Source organism: Sparus aurata, chromosome 11, assembly GCF_900880675.1.
Source record: "Sparus aurata chromosome 11, fSpaAur1.1, whole genome shotgun sequence".
Classification (NCBI taxonomy): Eukaryota; Metazoa; Chordata; class Actinopteri; order Spariformes; family Sparidae; genus Sparus; species Sparus aurata.
The window spans coordinates 22,113,583-22,131,339 of NC_044197.1; the positions used below are offsets into that span (position 1 = coordinate 22,113,583).

General features: G+C 43.7%; 1 protein-coding gene across 5 annotated transcripts in view; it reads right to left on the reverse strand.

The window, feature by feature from the left end:
* Positions 1–17,757, reverse strand: part of LOC115591202 (cAMP-specific 3',5'-cyclic phosphodiesterase 4B-like) — a 182,880-nt gene that overhangs the window by 4,348 nt on the left and 160,775 nt on the right. For 3 of the 5 annotated variants that reach the window (XM_030432959.1, XM_030432960.1, XM_030432962.1), the window contains 7 exons: positions 15,641–15,753; positions 5,219–5,312; positions 1,653–1,936; positions 1,379–1,543; positions 889–988; positions 604–758; positions 386–508 (listed from right to left, as the gene is read on the reverse strand). In XM_030432959.1, the coding sequence (XP_030288819.1) occupies positions 386–508; positions 604–758; positions 889–988; positions 1,379–1,543; positions 1,653–1,936; positions 5,219–5,312; positions 15,641–15,753 (1,034 nt within the window). Of the gene's footprint in view, positions 1–385; positions 509–603; positions 759–888; positions 989–1,378; positions 1,544–1,652; positions 1,937–5,218; positions 5,313–6,211; positions 6,769–10,990; positions 11,254–15,640; positions 15,754–17,757 lie in introns of those variants that run through there. The other 2 variants (XM_030432963.1, XM_030432964.1) reach the window with 2 other exon arrangements.

Genomic DNA, 17,757 nt, shown 5'->3' on the forward strand with positions numbered 1-17,757 from the left:
AAATTGGATTCTTGTCAAACAGATATATAAGGCTCATTCTACAATGTGCTCTGTGACGAACGGAGGACAAGATCCAACAAAGACCATTAGAGGGAAAGACTGTGGAGCACTTTAAGGTAAAAAGAAGATGGATGAAGTGAGAAAAGGAGTGACAGTGTGAGCAGAGGTCAGCTATGTAGGAGGTCGGCTAATGATCACAGGCTGAGTAACCTCCACCAACCCTGGCTATTGATTAGAGCTATTTAAAGCGGTTGAAAGGTAGATGGAGGGCTCACAGTAGATCCAATCAGAAACTCACAGTTTTATGTTTGAACCGGTAATTGTTTTTTTGGGTTAAGAATTGTATTTATTTATTTATTCTAAACATAACAAACCAAGCACCAACCTGTATCCTGTCGGTGTAATTGTCCAGCAGCAGCACTCCGGAGCTCGTCACCTTCTTAGTCTCCACCATGGTCTTCAGATCAGCCAGTAGACTCATGTGTTTGGACATGTCAGTGGCCAAAACCTTATAAAAAAAAGACAAAAACATCCTCAGTCAGCATTGTATGGAGAGGTTATGATATAAATCAAGATGACATAATGTTGTTCAGGAGATCTTACCATGTCGATGACCATCTTGCGCAGGGACTGTCGCTGCTTTTTAGTGAGGTTCTGGAAGATATCACAGTTGTCCTCCTGCAGCAGCTTGAATCCAACAGCTAAGTGATGGTTCTCCAGCACAGACTCATCGTTGTACATCAATGCCAGCTCAGAATCTGGGAATAAAAAAAGTGATTTTAACAATCTAGTCTTTGTTATGTCTGCCTCTATTTGACTGTGGAAAGCAGCAATTCATATATTTTCTTTAAATATTTTTTTCTTAGTGCTGTGTAGAGTAATACTTACTGGTATTGATTAGGAATTGGTTTGATACTCCAGGATGGTCTACATCATGGATAGCTGCAGCAAAGATGGCTGCTAGGATCTCAAGATCTGTGAAGACAGCCTGTGAAAGAGGGAGAGAGGGAGTGAATTATTATTATTTTTAATCTATTTCTGTGGATAAAAATGGCATCAGCATAGCACCATCCACCCACTGACTATTGATAACAGGACATTGTGTAATAGATAACAGACCCAGGGTTGGTCCATACTAGCCTGCAGTCAACATCTAAAGTTTAATCGTAATTTGACCCATGAAAAGGGTCTGTTTCTGTAAGTAAGCTGCCTTGCCTGCCTTTCTGTTAAATGTCGCTGTGAGAGAACACTGACCTAGCTTTGACAGATAACAGTTAACCAAGTTAAGTGATGTGACAAAAAAAATTATCTAACAAAATCCTGAGCTGAGGCACTAAAAGCTGAACTGACAACAATATTTCATTTTGTTTTAACTTACATCCAGGGCCGGAGTGGAGAGGAGGATGTGTGTGGATTGGGCCACGTCAGCAGCATGCAGGCTGTTATGGTAAGCCACATCTGAATGATAGTGATCTTCCAACGTCATCATGTAGGCCACGAACGTATCCATGGGGATCTTAAATGTCTTTAACAAGTCTCGCTCCTGGAAAAACCAAATCGTGATTTAATTAGACCGAGTGTTGATAGTTTTAACAGCAATCGTCCAAAAAAAGTCCACGGAAATAAATTCTGTAAGTGAAGACAGTTCATACCTGGAAGATGGCGTACATGATGCAGGTGAGGGGCCGGTTGTGGGAGTACTCCGAAACAGTGAAGATGTTTAGGCCCCACTTGTTGAGGTCCTCCAGCTCCTTGGACAGCAGCTCCTCCTTATCTGTCTTGACGCCGAATCGCGAGATGCTGCTGCTGGAGAGCGAGGGCCCATGGGAAACCTTCTTTACTCCGCTGATCTGTGTCATCAGCTGCTGCTTCTGCTGCTTCTTCTTCTCCCTCGTCTTGGATGTCGGCGACGGGATCTCCACCTCGTTCTGTTTGTCTGAGGGAGGGAGAAAATAAGAGAGTTCTTGTTTTTAGAAAAAGTGTAATCATCGCGAGGAAGAAGTCCCGTTTAATTTCATGAAACACGAGTCTGAGTTTTAATCTAAAAAAAAAAAAAAAAAATGACTCCAGGTGCACCACAGAAACACCTGCAGCTGGTAAGCTCCTGAGGGATTTATTGATTCACTCATTCATTCATTCATTCATCAACCTTTCCTCCATTCATTTGTTCATTCATGCTCCCTGTCCTCCACCTGCAGTCTCTCTCTGAGCTCCTACTGTTCATTCGTCTCCGTCCCTCTCCCTCCCTCACAACATTTTTCCCTCAGCAGGTGGCTCACGTCTCATCTCCTGCTCTTTTCACTCTCATAGGTCAGCCCATTGACAGACTGAGCGCTGGGGCTTTCACACAGTTAAGGCAGCTCCACGAGGTCGGTCATTCAATAAGCTGCCGCATCTCTCACAGCGTTATCAAATTACTTGGTACAGAGTGGGATTTTAATGTTTGCTTTATTTTCTTCAGTCAGTCTATTCAACTACGTTCGGTGTTGCCACAAACGGAGCGAATAAGCAGTCCAAGAATAGAAGCTGCGCGGCTTTCATGTAATATTCCTTTGGAAAAAATAACTAGAAAATAAAATGCCGGTTTTTGCACTTTATCCAAAAATACACACTGCAATGCAATCCAGCGGGGACCGGCTATCGGCATGTATGTGAGCTGTGCACTCATCTATCAAGCCTCGACTCAGCTCTTTGCTGGCCTATCAGCCTTCCCCTGTGGAGGGTTATTCAATTTCCAGCTGTAATTCAAATAATCACTTTCACTCTCATGCTCTCTCTCTCTCTCTCTGTCTCTCGCTCTCTCTCTCTCCAGTCCTCCAGTGGTAATAGAGAATGGGCAATTAAGCGCTCTCAGACATGTGCTGCGTGGGAAACAAGAGGAAGAGCAATATATTGCCCTCTAATTTATTAGAGGCCGCCATTATCACCACTGCTGTGTGTGGCTTGTACATATATCTGTGTGTGTTAGAGATCAGATTGTTCGTGGCTTCATTCTTATCTGTTTCTACATAAGTAAGTGGCAATACACAGTAAACGACATGCAGTGTGTTCCACAGCTGATTTGATAAACTGCTCAGGAGGGCTTTTAGCACAGTTATCATGATCGTGGTTTCCATATTCCAGCAGATTTAGTCTCTGTGTCGCAGTTTGGCCTGCAGTGTGTCAGCCAGTCACATGGATAGCTATTTGTATTTTCTCTGTTTTCACTCTTCTCTCCTTCGCGTTTCATTTTCTTTTTTTATCAACGTCTTTTTCTCTTTTTAGACACCGAACCTCCCTCCAAAAAAATTTAAGCAGAGAAAGTGAAAATCTGCCGTATATCTTCCTCTGTTCATTTCCACTTTTCCTTCCCGCTTCTCTGTCCTCTCCCACGTTTCTTTCAATTTCCTCGGATTCTTTTTCATCCTCCTCCACATGCTCTCCTATGAGAGACGCAGATGCTGTGGGGAAGGTGGGGGCTGCTTTTTGGGGACTTTTTCCCCCCCTCCGTATATTCCATAAACCAGGTGTGTTCTGCTGCTGGCCGATCAAAGGGAATTATGACAGAATTATGCCACGAGGACAGCTGTGGCGGGGGAAGGCACACGTGAATGGCCAGCATGCTGTCGGGCCAACAGTCCTTAGTGGAAAGTCGGAAAAACCTGGTCTCAAATTGCCATTCATGAAAAACTCTGGGACCCTTTTTTTATACACGAAATTATCCAGGCCCTTTTTACTAGTCGACAGCCGGCTCTCTGCCTCACATCAGATGAAATACTTACAAACCAGATATTAGAATTTTTAGATTTGAGTTGCATCTAAGAATGACCTCTGCAGGACCAGGCATATGGCAGGAAAATGTAATTAATCTGAGCCTCAGTGGATGCTTTTATAAAAATAAAGAGAATAATATAAAGCTGGAATAAGTGCATCACTGATTAGATACTAATCTAAATGGATGAGAGGATTAAACAGTCCTACTGGTCAGCTGAGGCCAAACCAGGCCAGCTTCGCTGCTTCTTTCATTTTACTTCCTTCTCTTCATTAATATTTACCTATGTAATGTTTTTTTTAAATTGTCTCCCCTACTGCTAGAGGGGGGTTATCCTGATTTCTTTATCGTAGCGATAGTCATCTCTGTATGGATTCTCAGGGCAGCAACAGGGAGAGGGAGAGGTGGCGGGACAACAAGGTGTCCCTGCTGAAAAAGATGCATTAAGACGGTGATGAGTCACCCAATCTGCCGAACTCATCTCCTTGCCAGCAAAGGGGGTTCCTCTGTACCTCTGTTTTCTCCTTCACTGCAGTCAGAGCCCTCCCTCCCTCCCTCACTTGCTTTTCTCAGTCTCCGCTCACCCTCCTCCCCGCACTCTCTATGATCTGCCAACAACTCTACACCGGATCAGGATGCGAATCGATTGGAAGCACAGTGCCTATAAATAATCTTAACTACCTCTTCGTGTATTCTGTCCGACTTGTATTATCCTCTTTGTTTGTCCATCTATATTAGCCTCAACTTATTCAGTCACTTACATATCTCTGACATGTATGTATCTGTGATCTAGCTATTATCAGACTTATGTGGAAATTTTTTTTAATCCATTTTGGAAAATGTCTTGCTTGTGCTGTTTGAGGCTATATTTCCCCTATAGTGAGTTGATAGTGCAGTTTGATGGGAGGAACCTAAAACATTTTGTACATGTTGATGACAAAAAAACAGCAGAAGCAACGGTTGCCATCCATTCACAGATTTTGAATGTGCAACCCACGCTGATAGCATCCAGTTCCAGTCCATTTGCTCTGATTCTGGCTAACAAGCTCCCATGTCAGTCAATTGGCAAGTTTAGCGGTAGCCAGCCACCCTTGCATAAATCTTTCTTTTACAAGACTTTGAGAAATATACATATTTTACTCCAGTTTTATTGGCCATTTTGAGCCCAATTCCATAAACATCCAGACAAAGCTTAATGGCGCAGTGTTTTATGGTACGCCCCCGCAGAAAAGCCTGCAAGAGCAACTTGCACAGCTCAACATCTTGCAAGAGACTGAAGCTCCAATAAACAATGCAGCAAAACAGAGACACGGGGATCTGTGTGAGCCACGAAATATATGTGGATATTTGTATGTATTTCATGTGATTAATTGTAGTCTGTGGTAATTTAAGGTGGTTTTTATAGACCAAAATAGTGGATTTGTTAGTGTGTGACTCAAGTGCATGTTCACAAGACGTTTCATTTACCTAGGAAGGTGTTGGAGATGAATTCGGAAACCTGATTCCCAGACCGACTCATCTCAGATAGGTGCGTCAACTCCCGATTCAACATTCTCTTGAACTGCAAAGAGGGGAAGAGGAAGAGGAGGGGGGGGGAGAGAGGGAGAGAGAGAGAGAGAGAAAAAAAATGTCGTCAGTTTCCATTGGGGGGGAAACCTGGGAGAAATTAAAGTCCAAGATTCCATGGAAAATACAGCAGTACTGAGTTTTATTTCACCAGCTCAAGAATATTATTCAATTACAGTGTAAAACCATTGGTGGGGCAGGGGGACACTTAGTACTTTCCCCTCCATTTTCCCTGCAATTAATTAGGGTGCGGATCATTATTTGTGTTACAAGTGGGGAGGCCATCTCCTTTTAATGCCCCTCAGTTCACCCTCTACCACCAATTTACAGTTTTATCACACTAAATCACGTTTTTGTGGGGGCCTATTTAGCTGTTTTTACTTGCGTCACTGTGCAAGAATTTCAATGATGTCAAGGGGAAAATCTGCACACTGCTCCGAACATTCCCCTCCATTCCAACATTTTGGTGATTTTTCATGTACTTTTAATACAATCAACAGTTTTGAATAGATAAAACATTAGACGGAGACGGACAGGTCTGACAGTACACGGAGACCCAGGCACTGCAGTAGCAGCTGTTTAGGACAGACTGATGCATGCGCGTGCACACACACACACACGAAATATACAAACAGACACACAGCTCTGCAGAGGGCTCAAGATGGAGTCTGAGCCACAAAACACCATTCTGTCAGACACCCCCCTCACCATGATGGAAATGTCTTTTTGTTGCAATTAGGCTAGCACAGTGTCTTTAAATTCTCCACGAAAAACAATACATATTATCAAAATGCTTAGTTTCTTTAGAATCGGCCCTTACTGCGACAGCAGACACAGACGTAGAATTAAATGAGTGCGTTATCCCGACAAGCTACATAGATAAGTGCCACACACCTTAATGTAACCCCAAGAAACCGACAGCAGGTAATTGGCTTCAGGCATTTTGGACCCCGTTTTCTCGTTCCTACACAAAGCCAGAACTGTAATCCAATAAAAGAGTAGAGGCAGAAGAACAGGATTCTTTCAGCGCCGAAAAGGATGATAAAAAAAAAAAAATCCTCTCTTCTCTCCTCTAGTGTGTCTATTCCCAGCAGCTAAAAGAGCAGCTTGATGATGGCTCACTCGCCCTCTCAGCACCAGAAAAGGGCCAGCTCTTAGTCTCCATGCTCCAGGATGGATGGATAGATGGCAGACTGAGGATAAAATAGGCGTTGTAGCCAGGCTATATGAGGAGGAGAATCCAGCAGGCTCGATGGAGCGACTGGAGCGACAGCAGCTGGAGCCGTGTGCTGGGGACTCTCAGCGCACTGATGAATAATGGAGAAGAAGCGAGGAGGGGGAAAAAACGGTGATGGAGACAGGAGGAGGAGGAGGAGGAGAAGGAGGAGGAGGGAGTGAGGCGGCGATGTTCATCTGACTAGAGGGGGGGTTCCTCCACTGGATTTGTCTTGCTTCGCTACTCTCATTGCTGTGGTGCTCTCGCTGCCCCTCCTACCCTGCCTTTTTCTCTCTCTCTATGTTTCTCTCTTTTTTCGTTCCCTCCCTCCCTCCCTCCCTCTTCTGTCTCTTTTTTTCCCCCTGCTGTAGTCTGCAAGCCCCAGCAACATGCTCTATTCAGAACACATGATTTGACAAAGTGGGGAGAAGGGGGGAGCCCTAATTACAGCTAGGCATTGGTGTATACATGAGGTTCAGAAGGGATGCTTGAGTGATTAACATATAATATCCAGACTCTCCATCTCTCTTCTCCTTTCTAGCTCTCCAACCTCTGCAGATAAAATCCATCCTCTTTAATTCCCGGCCCCTGTAATTCCCTCTAAAAGCCTTTTTTTTTTTTTTATGAAGTCAGCCATTGTGAAGGAATGTCATCGAGCCGTGCAGCTATGCCTCCCCTCTACAGTAAAACAATGAGAGTTGAGGAAGGGGACAGGGCACATTTTGAGGAGTGTGAATGCACAGCGACTGTATTTTTATCGCCATTATCTCTATTATCATCCGCTCGCCTCCCTCTCCCTCTTTTGAGTCTTCTGTTATCGCCTGACATCCCCGAGTGTGGTGGCCATTGTGGAGAACTCACAAGCCCCGTTCATTATCTGCAACCCAATTCCTAATATTAGATGCTGTCAAGGGTGTCTGTGGGGGGCTATTTTTAACGGCCGAGAGACAACATGAGAGTGGGGAAGACGGTCAAGTGAGGGTGGGAAAAAAAAAAAAAAAAAAAAAGGAAAGATGGGAGATAATTGCATCCTTCCCCAGTTTAGATGACAACAGCCTCTCTCTCTCTCTCTCTCTCTCTCTCTCTCTCTCTCTGCCTGTGAGTAAGTGTGTATGCCAATTACCAGAACACCCCAGCGCCATGGCAACAGCATCAGGCGGCCAAGTGTGAGGCTGTTGTGAGAGGAGGAGAGAAGAGAGGAGAGGCTTCCCCCTTTCCTTCCCAGGCAGACATGTGGTGTAGCTGCTGAGCTGTCACGAGGACACACCACACACGTCTCTGCTCCATCTCTCCCTCACTCTCCACCGCTTACATGTCAATTTCTCTCCCGGCTGCCACTTGCCAACACAGTCATCAATCTCTCTGTCTGTCTGCCTCGCTGCCAGAATCAATGGACTGTCCTTGGAGCAGGTGTCGATACGGCTGCCGTGCACAAGGCTGGGGCCACCTGCCTGGAATACACGGTTACATCACTAAATCCGGCCAATCTCCGAGGCGCGCTTTGTGCTTCTGTCAATTTAGTCACGATTTGTGTTCGTGAAAACCCACGAGGAAGGCTGCGGTGCCTTCGCTAATGAGAAAATACCCAAGGCCCTCGCCACTTCAGAGCCAATCCATGGGAAACCGTAAACTGAAGTTCCCAGAGAACCTCTCAGCCCGATGTTTGTGTTGGTGTGTATGAGTTTGGAAAGATGAGGGGGAGATCAAAAGCTTCCCCGAAAGGATTCCGGATTATCCTCCCACTGAGGGAAAGAACCAGAAGCCGGGAGGGAGGACGCAAGAAAAGAGAGAAAAAAAAAAATTAAATAATAAAAAAAAGAAAGCGAGGAGGCAGTTCTTTATATAATAGCTCACTGCATAATATATAAAGAAACCAGAAATAACAGCGGGGGATGTCTCTCTGCAATGTGTTGAGGAGCTATGCTTCCCCACAGGCTGAAAGAAATGCCTCCGTACACTCACACAGCAGCAGCAGCCTAAAGATGCTGTTATCTACAGTCAGGCACAGCGCATGCTGACATGTCTCACACATCTCACACATGTTTAACACACCGGTTGCCTGTGTGTTATGGCGAGTGCACGTTTGATTTTTATCATTCGTTCGGGGGCCAGAAGGGAAGCCTCTTTGCCTCCCACTGACACCGTGACACTGGAGGGAGATTAGCGTCTTAGAGCCCCGTGGGTATCTCCATCTCACATACCCACATAGTGTAAATCCTTATTCCATTCTTTCTCCCATTCACTTCCTCCCAGCCTCGAGCGTCATTCCTGTTCTCCCTGTCTGTGTCAGAAAATGGACAGGTTTTACCCTCATGTGGTAGATTATTGTTTGCTTTAAATCATCAGCTATCTTCATCTGAGCTGGTTCAGATTGAAGTTGTGCCTTTGGGCCACTAGTGGGTGCACTATGCTCAGTCTGCTGTAGGACAGCCTGCTCGGTGTTGAGACAGCATTGACCCCTTAAACCCTACAGGGACAGACACTTGACTTAAAGTTACCTGTCCTCTTTTTCTATTAAATTTACAAACAGGCAAACAAATAGCTAGGTTAGCGATTATTTCACGAATCTAAAAGAACACTGTTGACGATGTGTATATTTTGAAGAGCAAACCACCACACTACGAGATTACACTTTTTAACCTGAACATTTTTTCATTTAACGACTCTTAATAGGTCACCATTACCCCACATCCTTTAAAGCTGACTCTTTTCGGGAAGCATTTGTTTATTCAGTGATATAAACAAAGACAGTTTGTTCATCTAGTTTGTATAGGCATAAAACAACCGTCAATGAATATCTTTGTCTTCTGATTAAAATGTCTTCCCCCTAATTTCCGAGCACACCTTTAAAGGCCGATTAAAACGATTCAGAATTACTATGATTCAGTTTCCTTCTTTCATCGGTTTATCAGTCTAGTCTCACATTTACCTTACGCATTAGATAAGACAAGAGGATTTGTTTTAACGTTGTCGGGTCGAATGTTAAGTAAAACATCAAGCAAAGAAATAAAAACCTTTCGAAACCTGGAATCCGACATAATGCTCCTCCGAGGGAAGCACTTACTTAACGATCAGCAGAGACTAAGTGGCAAACCTGCAGTGTTTGTGGTTTATCTCTCCCTCGCTTGGGCAAAAATATGACGCAGGTAGTATCATCAGCGTTATGGCAGAGACTCGCAGTGACATAACTCTGTGAAGATCAGGGAACCTACCTACGTATGAAACTGTGCGTACCTCGGCTGAGGCTGCAAACACCTCAACCAAGAGACGGCCTGACAACCTCTCACTTCCTCTGACTCACTCGCTCATGCTGATGTGAGTCTCTGTGAGCATGAGTAAATGCAGTTTGTCTGATGCAGTAAGATGTATTGGAAAAAAGAACTATTGAGGATCCTGATGGACTGTGCTCACTTAAGCTTTGGTTGCCTCAAAAGCAGAAAACACCGACATGTTAAATACAACATAGGCACCACTACACCGAGACATGAAATACAACAGTCAAATGATTGCTCAACTGATTCAGAAACAAACATTTTCACATCAAACAGAAGTGGCATGTATTATTCTAAATTCCCCAAAAAGATTTTCTTTACTCTCTGCATCCTGTTTGCCACGACCTCTCTCTTTCTCCCCACATGACCTGAGTATTCAGAAAAAGGAAAGAACAAAAAACTCCAGGCCTTGGTACTAACACAGAACTTATCACCTGCCTGGGCCTCAGGTGACTTAGAAACCACTGTCATTTTGCATATCAACTCAACCCCTTCCTTTATTTCTGTTTAGATCACAAAGACAAACACAGGTACTTATTTCGGCGCATTTCGCTGTACTTTGCTCTACGTCGGTGTAAAAAAAAAAAAGTTTACATAAACAAAGTTCTGACAGAACTAAAAAATCCAGAGGCAGAAATGCCGTATCTGATCAGCGCTGTATTAGACTATCATGTTTTGGTGAACGACAAAAGAGAGGCCTCTCAGTGTGTTACAGTACAGCCACGAATCTGTGTGGTTTCTCAACACATTTCAAGTTCAGCGTTGTAAGACATGATGCACGGCAGGATGCATGCAACACAGCCTGTTGCAGGAACCTCTGAAAACGTGCATATAGGTATAAATAGGAAAATTAAGAAGTTAAGAAAAGAACATGGTTTTCAAACTTATAGTAACTAATCACACAGCTTCAAAAAAGAAGAAAAGGCGCTTAAGTACGCATTCAGCATCCACAGCAGTTAAAACTAATTATGCCAACAACAAAGCACAAAAAGGGTCACCTGAAACTCTGTTCCAGCATGTGGACTCACCATGTTGAGCAAGCGACAAACATTTAAGACTCAAGAACTACACACAGAGTCTACACAATAGTCTTATAGTCCATCAAGATACCACCAAAAGTTGGAGTGATTACAAACTGATCTAAAATTACACACAAAATAACCGCAAAAATCCGAGAAAACTCACCTTTCTCCAACCATTCAGCTTCCCTAATTTCCTCTCTTTCTTGTCAAAGCAGCAGGCTCCCATGTTGCTGTGTGTGGGGCGCAGAGCAGAGTTGGGCTGCTGTCCGTTAAAGTGTCTGTCTCAGTCTGACTACAGTGAATAAAGGACCAAGCTTTGGCTCTCTCACGCCGGGAAACGCCACAGCTCTAGTGACTCACTTTGGGCTGCGAGGTCTGACTAGGCTTTACCTCACACCCTGTGTATGTGGAGCAATGACTGAGTGTGTGTGTGAGTGTGTATGTGTGCGAGGGACAGACCTCTGCCTCATACACACTCCCTCATGGGGGTAGTCCCGCCTCTAGTTTCTTGCTGTTCACTACTCCTGCAGCTGGCAGTAACAGGCAGCTCTAAGGTTTACACTGTCAATATCGCGCTGATCATTCCGATGACTAGAACGCTTCCTGTTTAGATGAACGCATTCGATTTCCTTGAACGAAAGGCAAGCTTGTGTTTTTATTCCCTCTGGCAGTTAAAATTTGCTCGGTTGAAAGTTTACTGTATATCCCGAAACGCCCAAAGTCAGAGGAAAAGTCTTAACTTTAAAGAGTCAGAGTTTACAAGAAACGGTTACGCCACAGTTCTGTGGTAGAATAGTGTTGTCGGAACGTAAATCACTGAGCTGCTTCTTGGTGAGTGGATGTGCACGGCTCTCCAGAATCTAGTTGTTGTTCTGACCTTTTCACTACTACCGAGTGTGGGAGTGCAAACCATATTTCCCTCAAGGACGCCGTAGCCTTAAAATAATCCCTCACACCGGTCCCTGCACAAAGCATAACACAATTGCGCACGATCATGTAAGGATCATGTAGACCTGTAGAGGCTGGTCAAAGCCCAACAGCAACAGTGCTAAATCATATGATATCATTGATTTGATCTGCTGATCACATCCTTGATTGATCTCTTTGGCTACAAAATGCCTAACTCACAGTTTCTTAGACGCCAAGGGAGTGTTATTTGCACCGATCACTCGATTAAAATAACAACATTTGGCAACCATTTTGGTTATCAATACATAAATACGGCAAATGTATAATATTTTGGGTTTTTTGCAAACTGTTGGTGGGAAAAAAAAATACATTTGCTGATGTCACCATGTGCTTTAGGGTATTGTGAAGGACATTTTTAACAGATTTCGGTTGTTTTATAGGTCAAAGAATCAGCTGACAAAATAACCTGCATATTAATGGTCATGCAGCCCAAGTTACAAATAACGGAAGCTCTTCCCAACCCCCAGCAGGCCCTGACCCGCCTACGTCAGCCATACATAACAGGCAGGACAGTCACGTACAGTGAGCCCTCAGCAGCAGCCCCCTGCTCTTCACCTTGGAGGTACAACAGCCGCTTCTCGCGTTTCACCTCTCTCATGCTCAGGTTTCATACTCTGCCGCAGCTTGAATAACAGTTTTTCCATCCTAAATACTACAGACTACATTAGCCTATGGGCTTATGTTCTTGTTTAATAAAACCAGGTCGAGTGTAATGACCTACATGACAAAGATACAGCAGTTGTGTAATGTTTTAGCTTACTGTAAAAACAAGGCTGCTGATGTCAGAAATATCAGTGGGATTAACCTGATAATATAGACGCGCAGTCACTCAACACACACAGACACAAACGGCTCATGCATGCGATATAACACGTTTGGCAATAAGTCAGAAGGAGGACTTTTTGGCCCCTCTATTCTAAAGAAACTTCTACATTTTCATCATTCTTAAGGAGTTAACTCTCTGGGATGTTCTGCAAACTAAGAGAAAAAAAACATACAAACTCCTGAAACAGTTGGTTATAGTTATCACAGATAATTAGATATGAGACACGAGTGTTATTTCTGTCCATGTACATCCGTTTGTCAAGTCAGATCACTGTTATTGTACAGTCTGTTACAGTGCGATTATCTTGGCAGCTGAAGGGGGTAAGTGTAATACAGTGTTTTTTTAGGGAAAAACCAGCATACATCTGTCCTTTCTTCCTACCATAGTTGAGATTTTGGGGAATTTCTCAAGTCGGGGAGGCTGCTGAAATCAATCATCACCTGCAGAAAAAACCTTTGGCTCGATCCTGCCAATGTTTCCACGATTGCAAAAGTGTTAAAATTACAGTAAGTGAAATGATTCTCATTTGATCGAAGAATGATATGAACCAGCAGATTTGCCCCATCTATTAATAGGGTAGAAAGTGTTTTTTATCAAGTTATGTAAATTCCAAGAGTCATTCTGCTTTAGCGTACATTCTGTATCCCCTTGTCTACTCTGCTGCACGATCCATGTCTGTTTGTTTAAAAGCAATTAAACAATAATTATTCTGTGAATCAATACTTCTCATGTGTCTTAACTGGAACCAATCCAGCTGACTGTCAGTGCTGGATGTGTGTCCAGATGACGACAGCAATGGGATAAATAAACATGACCATTAACCATCCAAATGGGCATGATGGGATGTCTATTGTCGTCTGGAGAGAGAGCGGGGGATCAGGAAGGAGACAGGAAGAGAGAGTCACTCTGCCCAGGGGTCTGCATGATCCCTGGCACACACACATACACACAAGTACAAGCACACACACACACAAAATGTTCTCTCTCTTCCTCTCTAGTTTATTGTGTTTGACCCACTGTGGGATCCCTCACATCCTGTTGTCCAGTTTTATGAGAAATAACAAGCTTATCCTCTTGGCTCACTTGACAAAACTGTTTTCAGGCTCTCTTACCCACAGCTGCTATTCAGCCTATGCAACAGCGTTCTGGGATTTCACCGCCACAAGCATAGCATACGAACAAGAGTTCAGCATCGGAAGTTTTGAGTCAACAGAACAGCTGAAATCTGGCACTTCCTACAAACTGTCACCCCCGACAGCTGTGTTGTTTCAGTTGGGTCAGATCTATAAGAAAGATGGGCAAACATCCAGTCTCACTCATGTTTACAGAGGTCGTTACCATCATGGCTGCAATGTTACTTATAGCCGGGAATTTATTATAAGAAACAGATACAGGATTCAAAGATAGTAACCAGTCACGTGGATTATAATTGCTCACCCTGCACGCACGCCAAAAGGTTTTCTTCCAGGCCGGGCTTTCTCGTAAGCCCCACATGCATATTCCTGCTTGGCCCATTGATTTTAGAGAGTGAAAGAACACACTTCAGAGAGGTTGGTCACAATTTTTTTTTTTTTCTCATAATAACTGACAGCGCTGATATATCGTGGACAAACGGGTCAGGTCAGACCAAATATCTCTTATGAGTCTGCAGTTGCATGAAATCGAGGGACAAACGACATCTCGATACAAGACGTAGATATTCTGTCAGGTTTTAGCGTGTTTCTCCGTACATCTGTCACTGACTTCAACACAGCTGACACCACAGTCTGGCACCAAAGAGAGATTCAGTGACGTCTTGAACCTTCCTCCTTTTTTTATGTTCCTCGAAGCAAACCAGGAAGAGACAGAACTTTGTGATTCATGCGCTTGATGAGCAGCTTTTACTGGAATGAACTGTCATCAATGGACGTTCCGGGGTCCTAGTTTCATAATTCACTCACATCTGGAATCGCTCACTTTATGGTGTAAAAACCTGCTATTTGTACTGTAAGTGCCACATTACCGCTGCTGCTTTCTGCTCCCATATCAAATTAAAAGTTGGAGTCATTCACAAGAAATACATTCATTTACTTTAGGATCAAGGCGTAGTTGCAGGTCATTGACAGATCAGACATGAACTACAGAAATCAGTATCAAGAGAAAGCTCAAGAAATCTACAAGATATAGGCCAAATACTGTGTCACCGTTCTGTGTCATGCTCTGTCAAGTTCCTGGTTCTTAGATAACCGAGCAGGAACTAAACCTTGATGCACAACACACACGATCAATGACACAGAAGAAATAGAACAACCAGCGGATGGTGAGAAGGTGTTTGACGGGAAACGGTAAAGGCTGCAGAATCAATCAAGCAGCAAGTAGTGAGTAGTCAACCTCACAGACACAGGCAAATCTTGCTGAGTATCGTGCTCTTTATTACGGTTACGGGGTTAGGCTACTTAAATAAAGAATCGGGAACTTAAGCTTGGATGCACATCGCACACAATGATGCAGAATAGAAAACGAAAAGCAACACTTTCTTTAATCAGATCAGGCGGAGAAAAGGTAGTTGAGTAGAACTGATTGGAGTTCTGTGGCGGTTCAGAGTAACATCCAGTCACATTCACACAGGCGTGTATAACCTGACAGCACACGCCAACACTGCTTACTGCTGCAGCCCCCACCACCACCAAACCAACCTCATTCTTACTGCACGAGTTCAGACTTTAAATACTTCGACTTTGCTCGGGTCATGCTAAGTTCCTGTTTGTTTACAGCAAGCTACAGTACGTCTTGGGTTCTGTATACCGCCGTCCATGTGTTTATTATGCCGAAGGATTAGTGCTCCTTGCAGATTCCCTTACTGCTGCAGGATTCAAAAGCATGACTTCTTTCTGTTTAAACATTTTCAACAAAAGAAACACTGCTCAAATACAGTCCATCAGGCAACATTAGCCCCGTGCCCTGAACATCATCTCCACTAATGATGGAACAGGACGACAAAAATGAGAAAACAGAAAACAAAGATGCAGCCTCTCCTACCTTGTTGGAGGCCATGTCGCTGACAGAGCGGTAGGTCTGGATGGTCTCCAGCTGGTCCAGACACCAGTCCAACTCCTCCATCGTCTCCATGGCCAGCTTCTGGTACGCCTCATCTGTCAACAAGCAGCCGGCACACAGAGACACACAGTCAGAACAGGCAGTGCACATGGAGCCGGAGCGTTGCCCTGCCACTCCCAGGCAACATCCACCCGCAGGTCCAGCACGGGGCGCCTGCTGCTGCTGAGAAGGAGGTACGGCAAGAGGTGGCACCCGGCTGCAGCGCTCCTTCATCATGAGGAGGTGTAGCTGTGGGGAGCTGCTTGGATTTGCAGCTGTCACTAGAGCGGGGAGGAAAGCTGCTGTAGGACCTGAGTGTGCTCCGTCACACACTCAACTTTACTCTCTGTGCATGTTAGAGTGAGTGTGAAATCCCCCCCCCCCCCCCCCCCCCCCCAACAGCCCCTCAATCTGAGGCCCTCTGCTCATTTACATAAAGTCTGCCCCCTAAAGCAGGAAACCAGATCCCCTTACCATCGCTACACACACTAACACACAGGAAGCAAACGCACTCCACCAAATCTACACAGACACACACAAGTGCTTGTCAAGCCAAACCAAACTCTTGTGTTAACTGTTTATTCTCTCCTTTCTGACACGCATACATACACGAAACGCAACCACAATCATTACGTAACATCATTTAATCAGTACAATAACATCTGATTATCGACTACAGACAGATAACAGCTCTCTACAGACGTGTGATCCTGTTTTGTTACACACAAACATGGCAATTGGCCCGTCCGTCTGTGGCACACATGACAAAAGATTCAGGATTCAGGTTTTAATGAGTCCTCGCAAAGCCGGAACATTTGACATTTTGGTCGGCCGCTAAAATGATAACAGCTGCTGTAAAGACGTGTGGTTGTTGTTTTGCAGTGTGTGCGTAGAACACAACCACAGCACAGGCACAAATGTAGCACAAAGACAAACATTACAGGAACTGGCCTGGGTATTAATTTTACCAGAACTGAAAGATATTTCCGTAATATTAAGCAACAGCCAGTGAGTGTACTGTATGTGTTACGTGATAACACCGAATGAACAGCAAGTGTCAGCTCATTTTCTGCCCATTAATTCTAGGCAAACATTAAGTTACTCAGTTTTTAAATCATCACCAGCCGTGAAAGCGTCGGGCTGGTGATGTTTTCAGTCTGTGAGTCTGTGCGCGTCATGGCATGTGGCAAATGAGGTCTGGTAACTCTAAGTAGTTACGGATCACAGCATGAACATGAGCGTCACAGGCGGTGCGATCTCTAGTTCATATTGAAAGTCTACTTTAAGTGTAATCATGAAACACCTGCTGTAAGTATGACAGTTATTGAACTGGAGCTGCAGCTACTGATTATTTTCGGTTAATTTCAATTAATTTATCTGTCAATTATTTTCTGGATTAAGTGTTCAGTCGATAACTGATTAGAGATAATAGTGAGAAAAGGCGAGAAAAAGTATTTAGCTCCGGCCTACTGTAACACAAGACAAAGAAAAGCAGCAAATATTGGCATTTTTGCACCAAAAAAAAAAGAAAGAAAAAGAAAAATCCCTAATTAATTTTCTATCAGTCAACTAATCGTTAAATTGAATATTTATTTCAGCTATATCTTAAAGGGGAGCTATGTAGTTTTGGAGAATAAATTCAAATTCAGGATTGTATTATTTACAATATTAATGAGGAAATTATGTAAACTCTGAAATATTATTTTAAGAGTTTGACTGAATAAAAGCTGTTCTCAGAGGAAAATAGATCCCCAGAACAATGTAGCGAGAAAGGAGGCAGGGTCCGCCACATATAAACAAAGTAAAACGGTATGAAAGGTCAGTTTGTCTAGTCAGTTTAATCAGTCATGAAACAGAGATGGTTTGTTTATTTAGGCATAAGAAAATCATTCAATGAAGATGTCTTCCGATTCAAATTTCTTACCCAAAATGACATGGCACACCTTTAAATATCACTTTAAATAATTAGTAACTATTTGTGTTGCACTTTTCTTGGAAGAATGCAACCTGAAGTGATTGTAGCGCATCTGAAAATGTAAACATGACCTAATATTACAAAA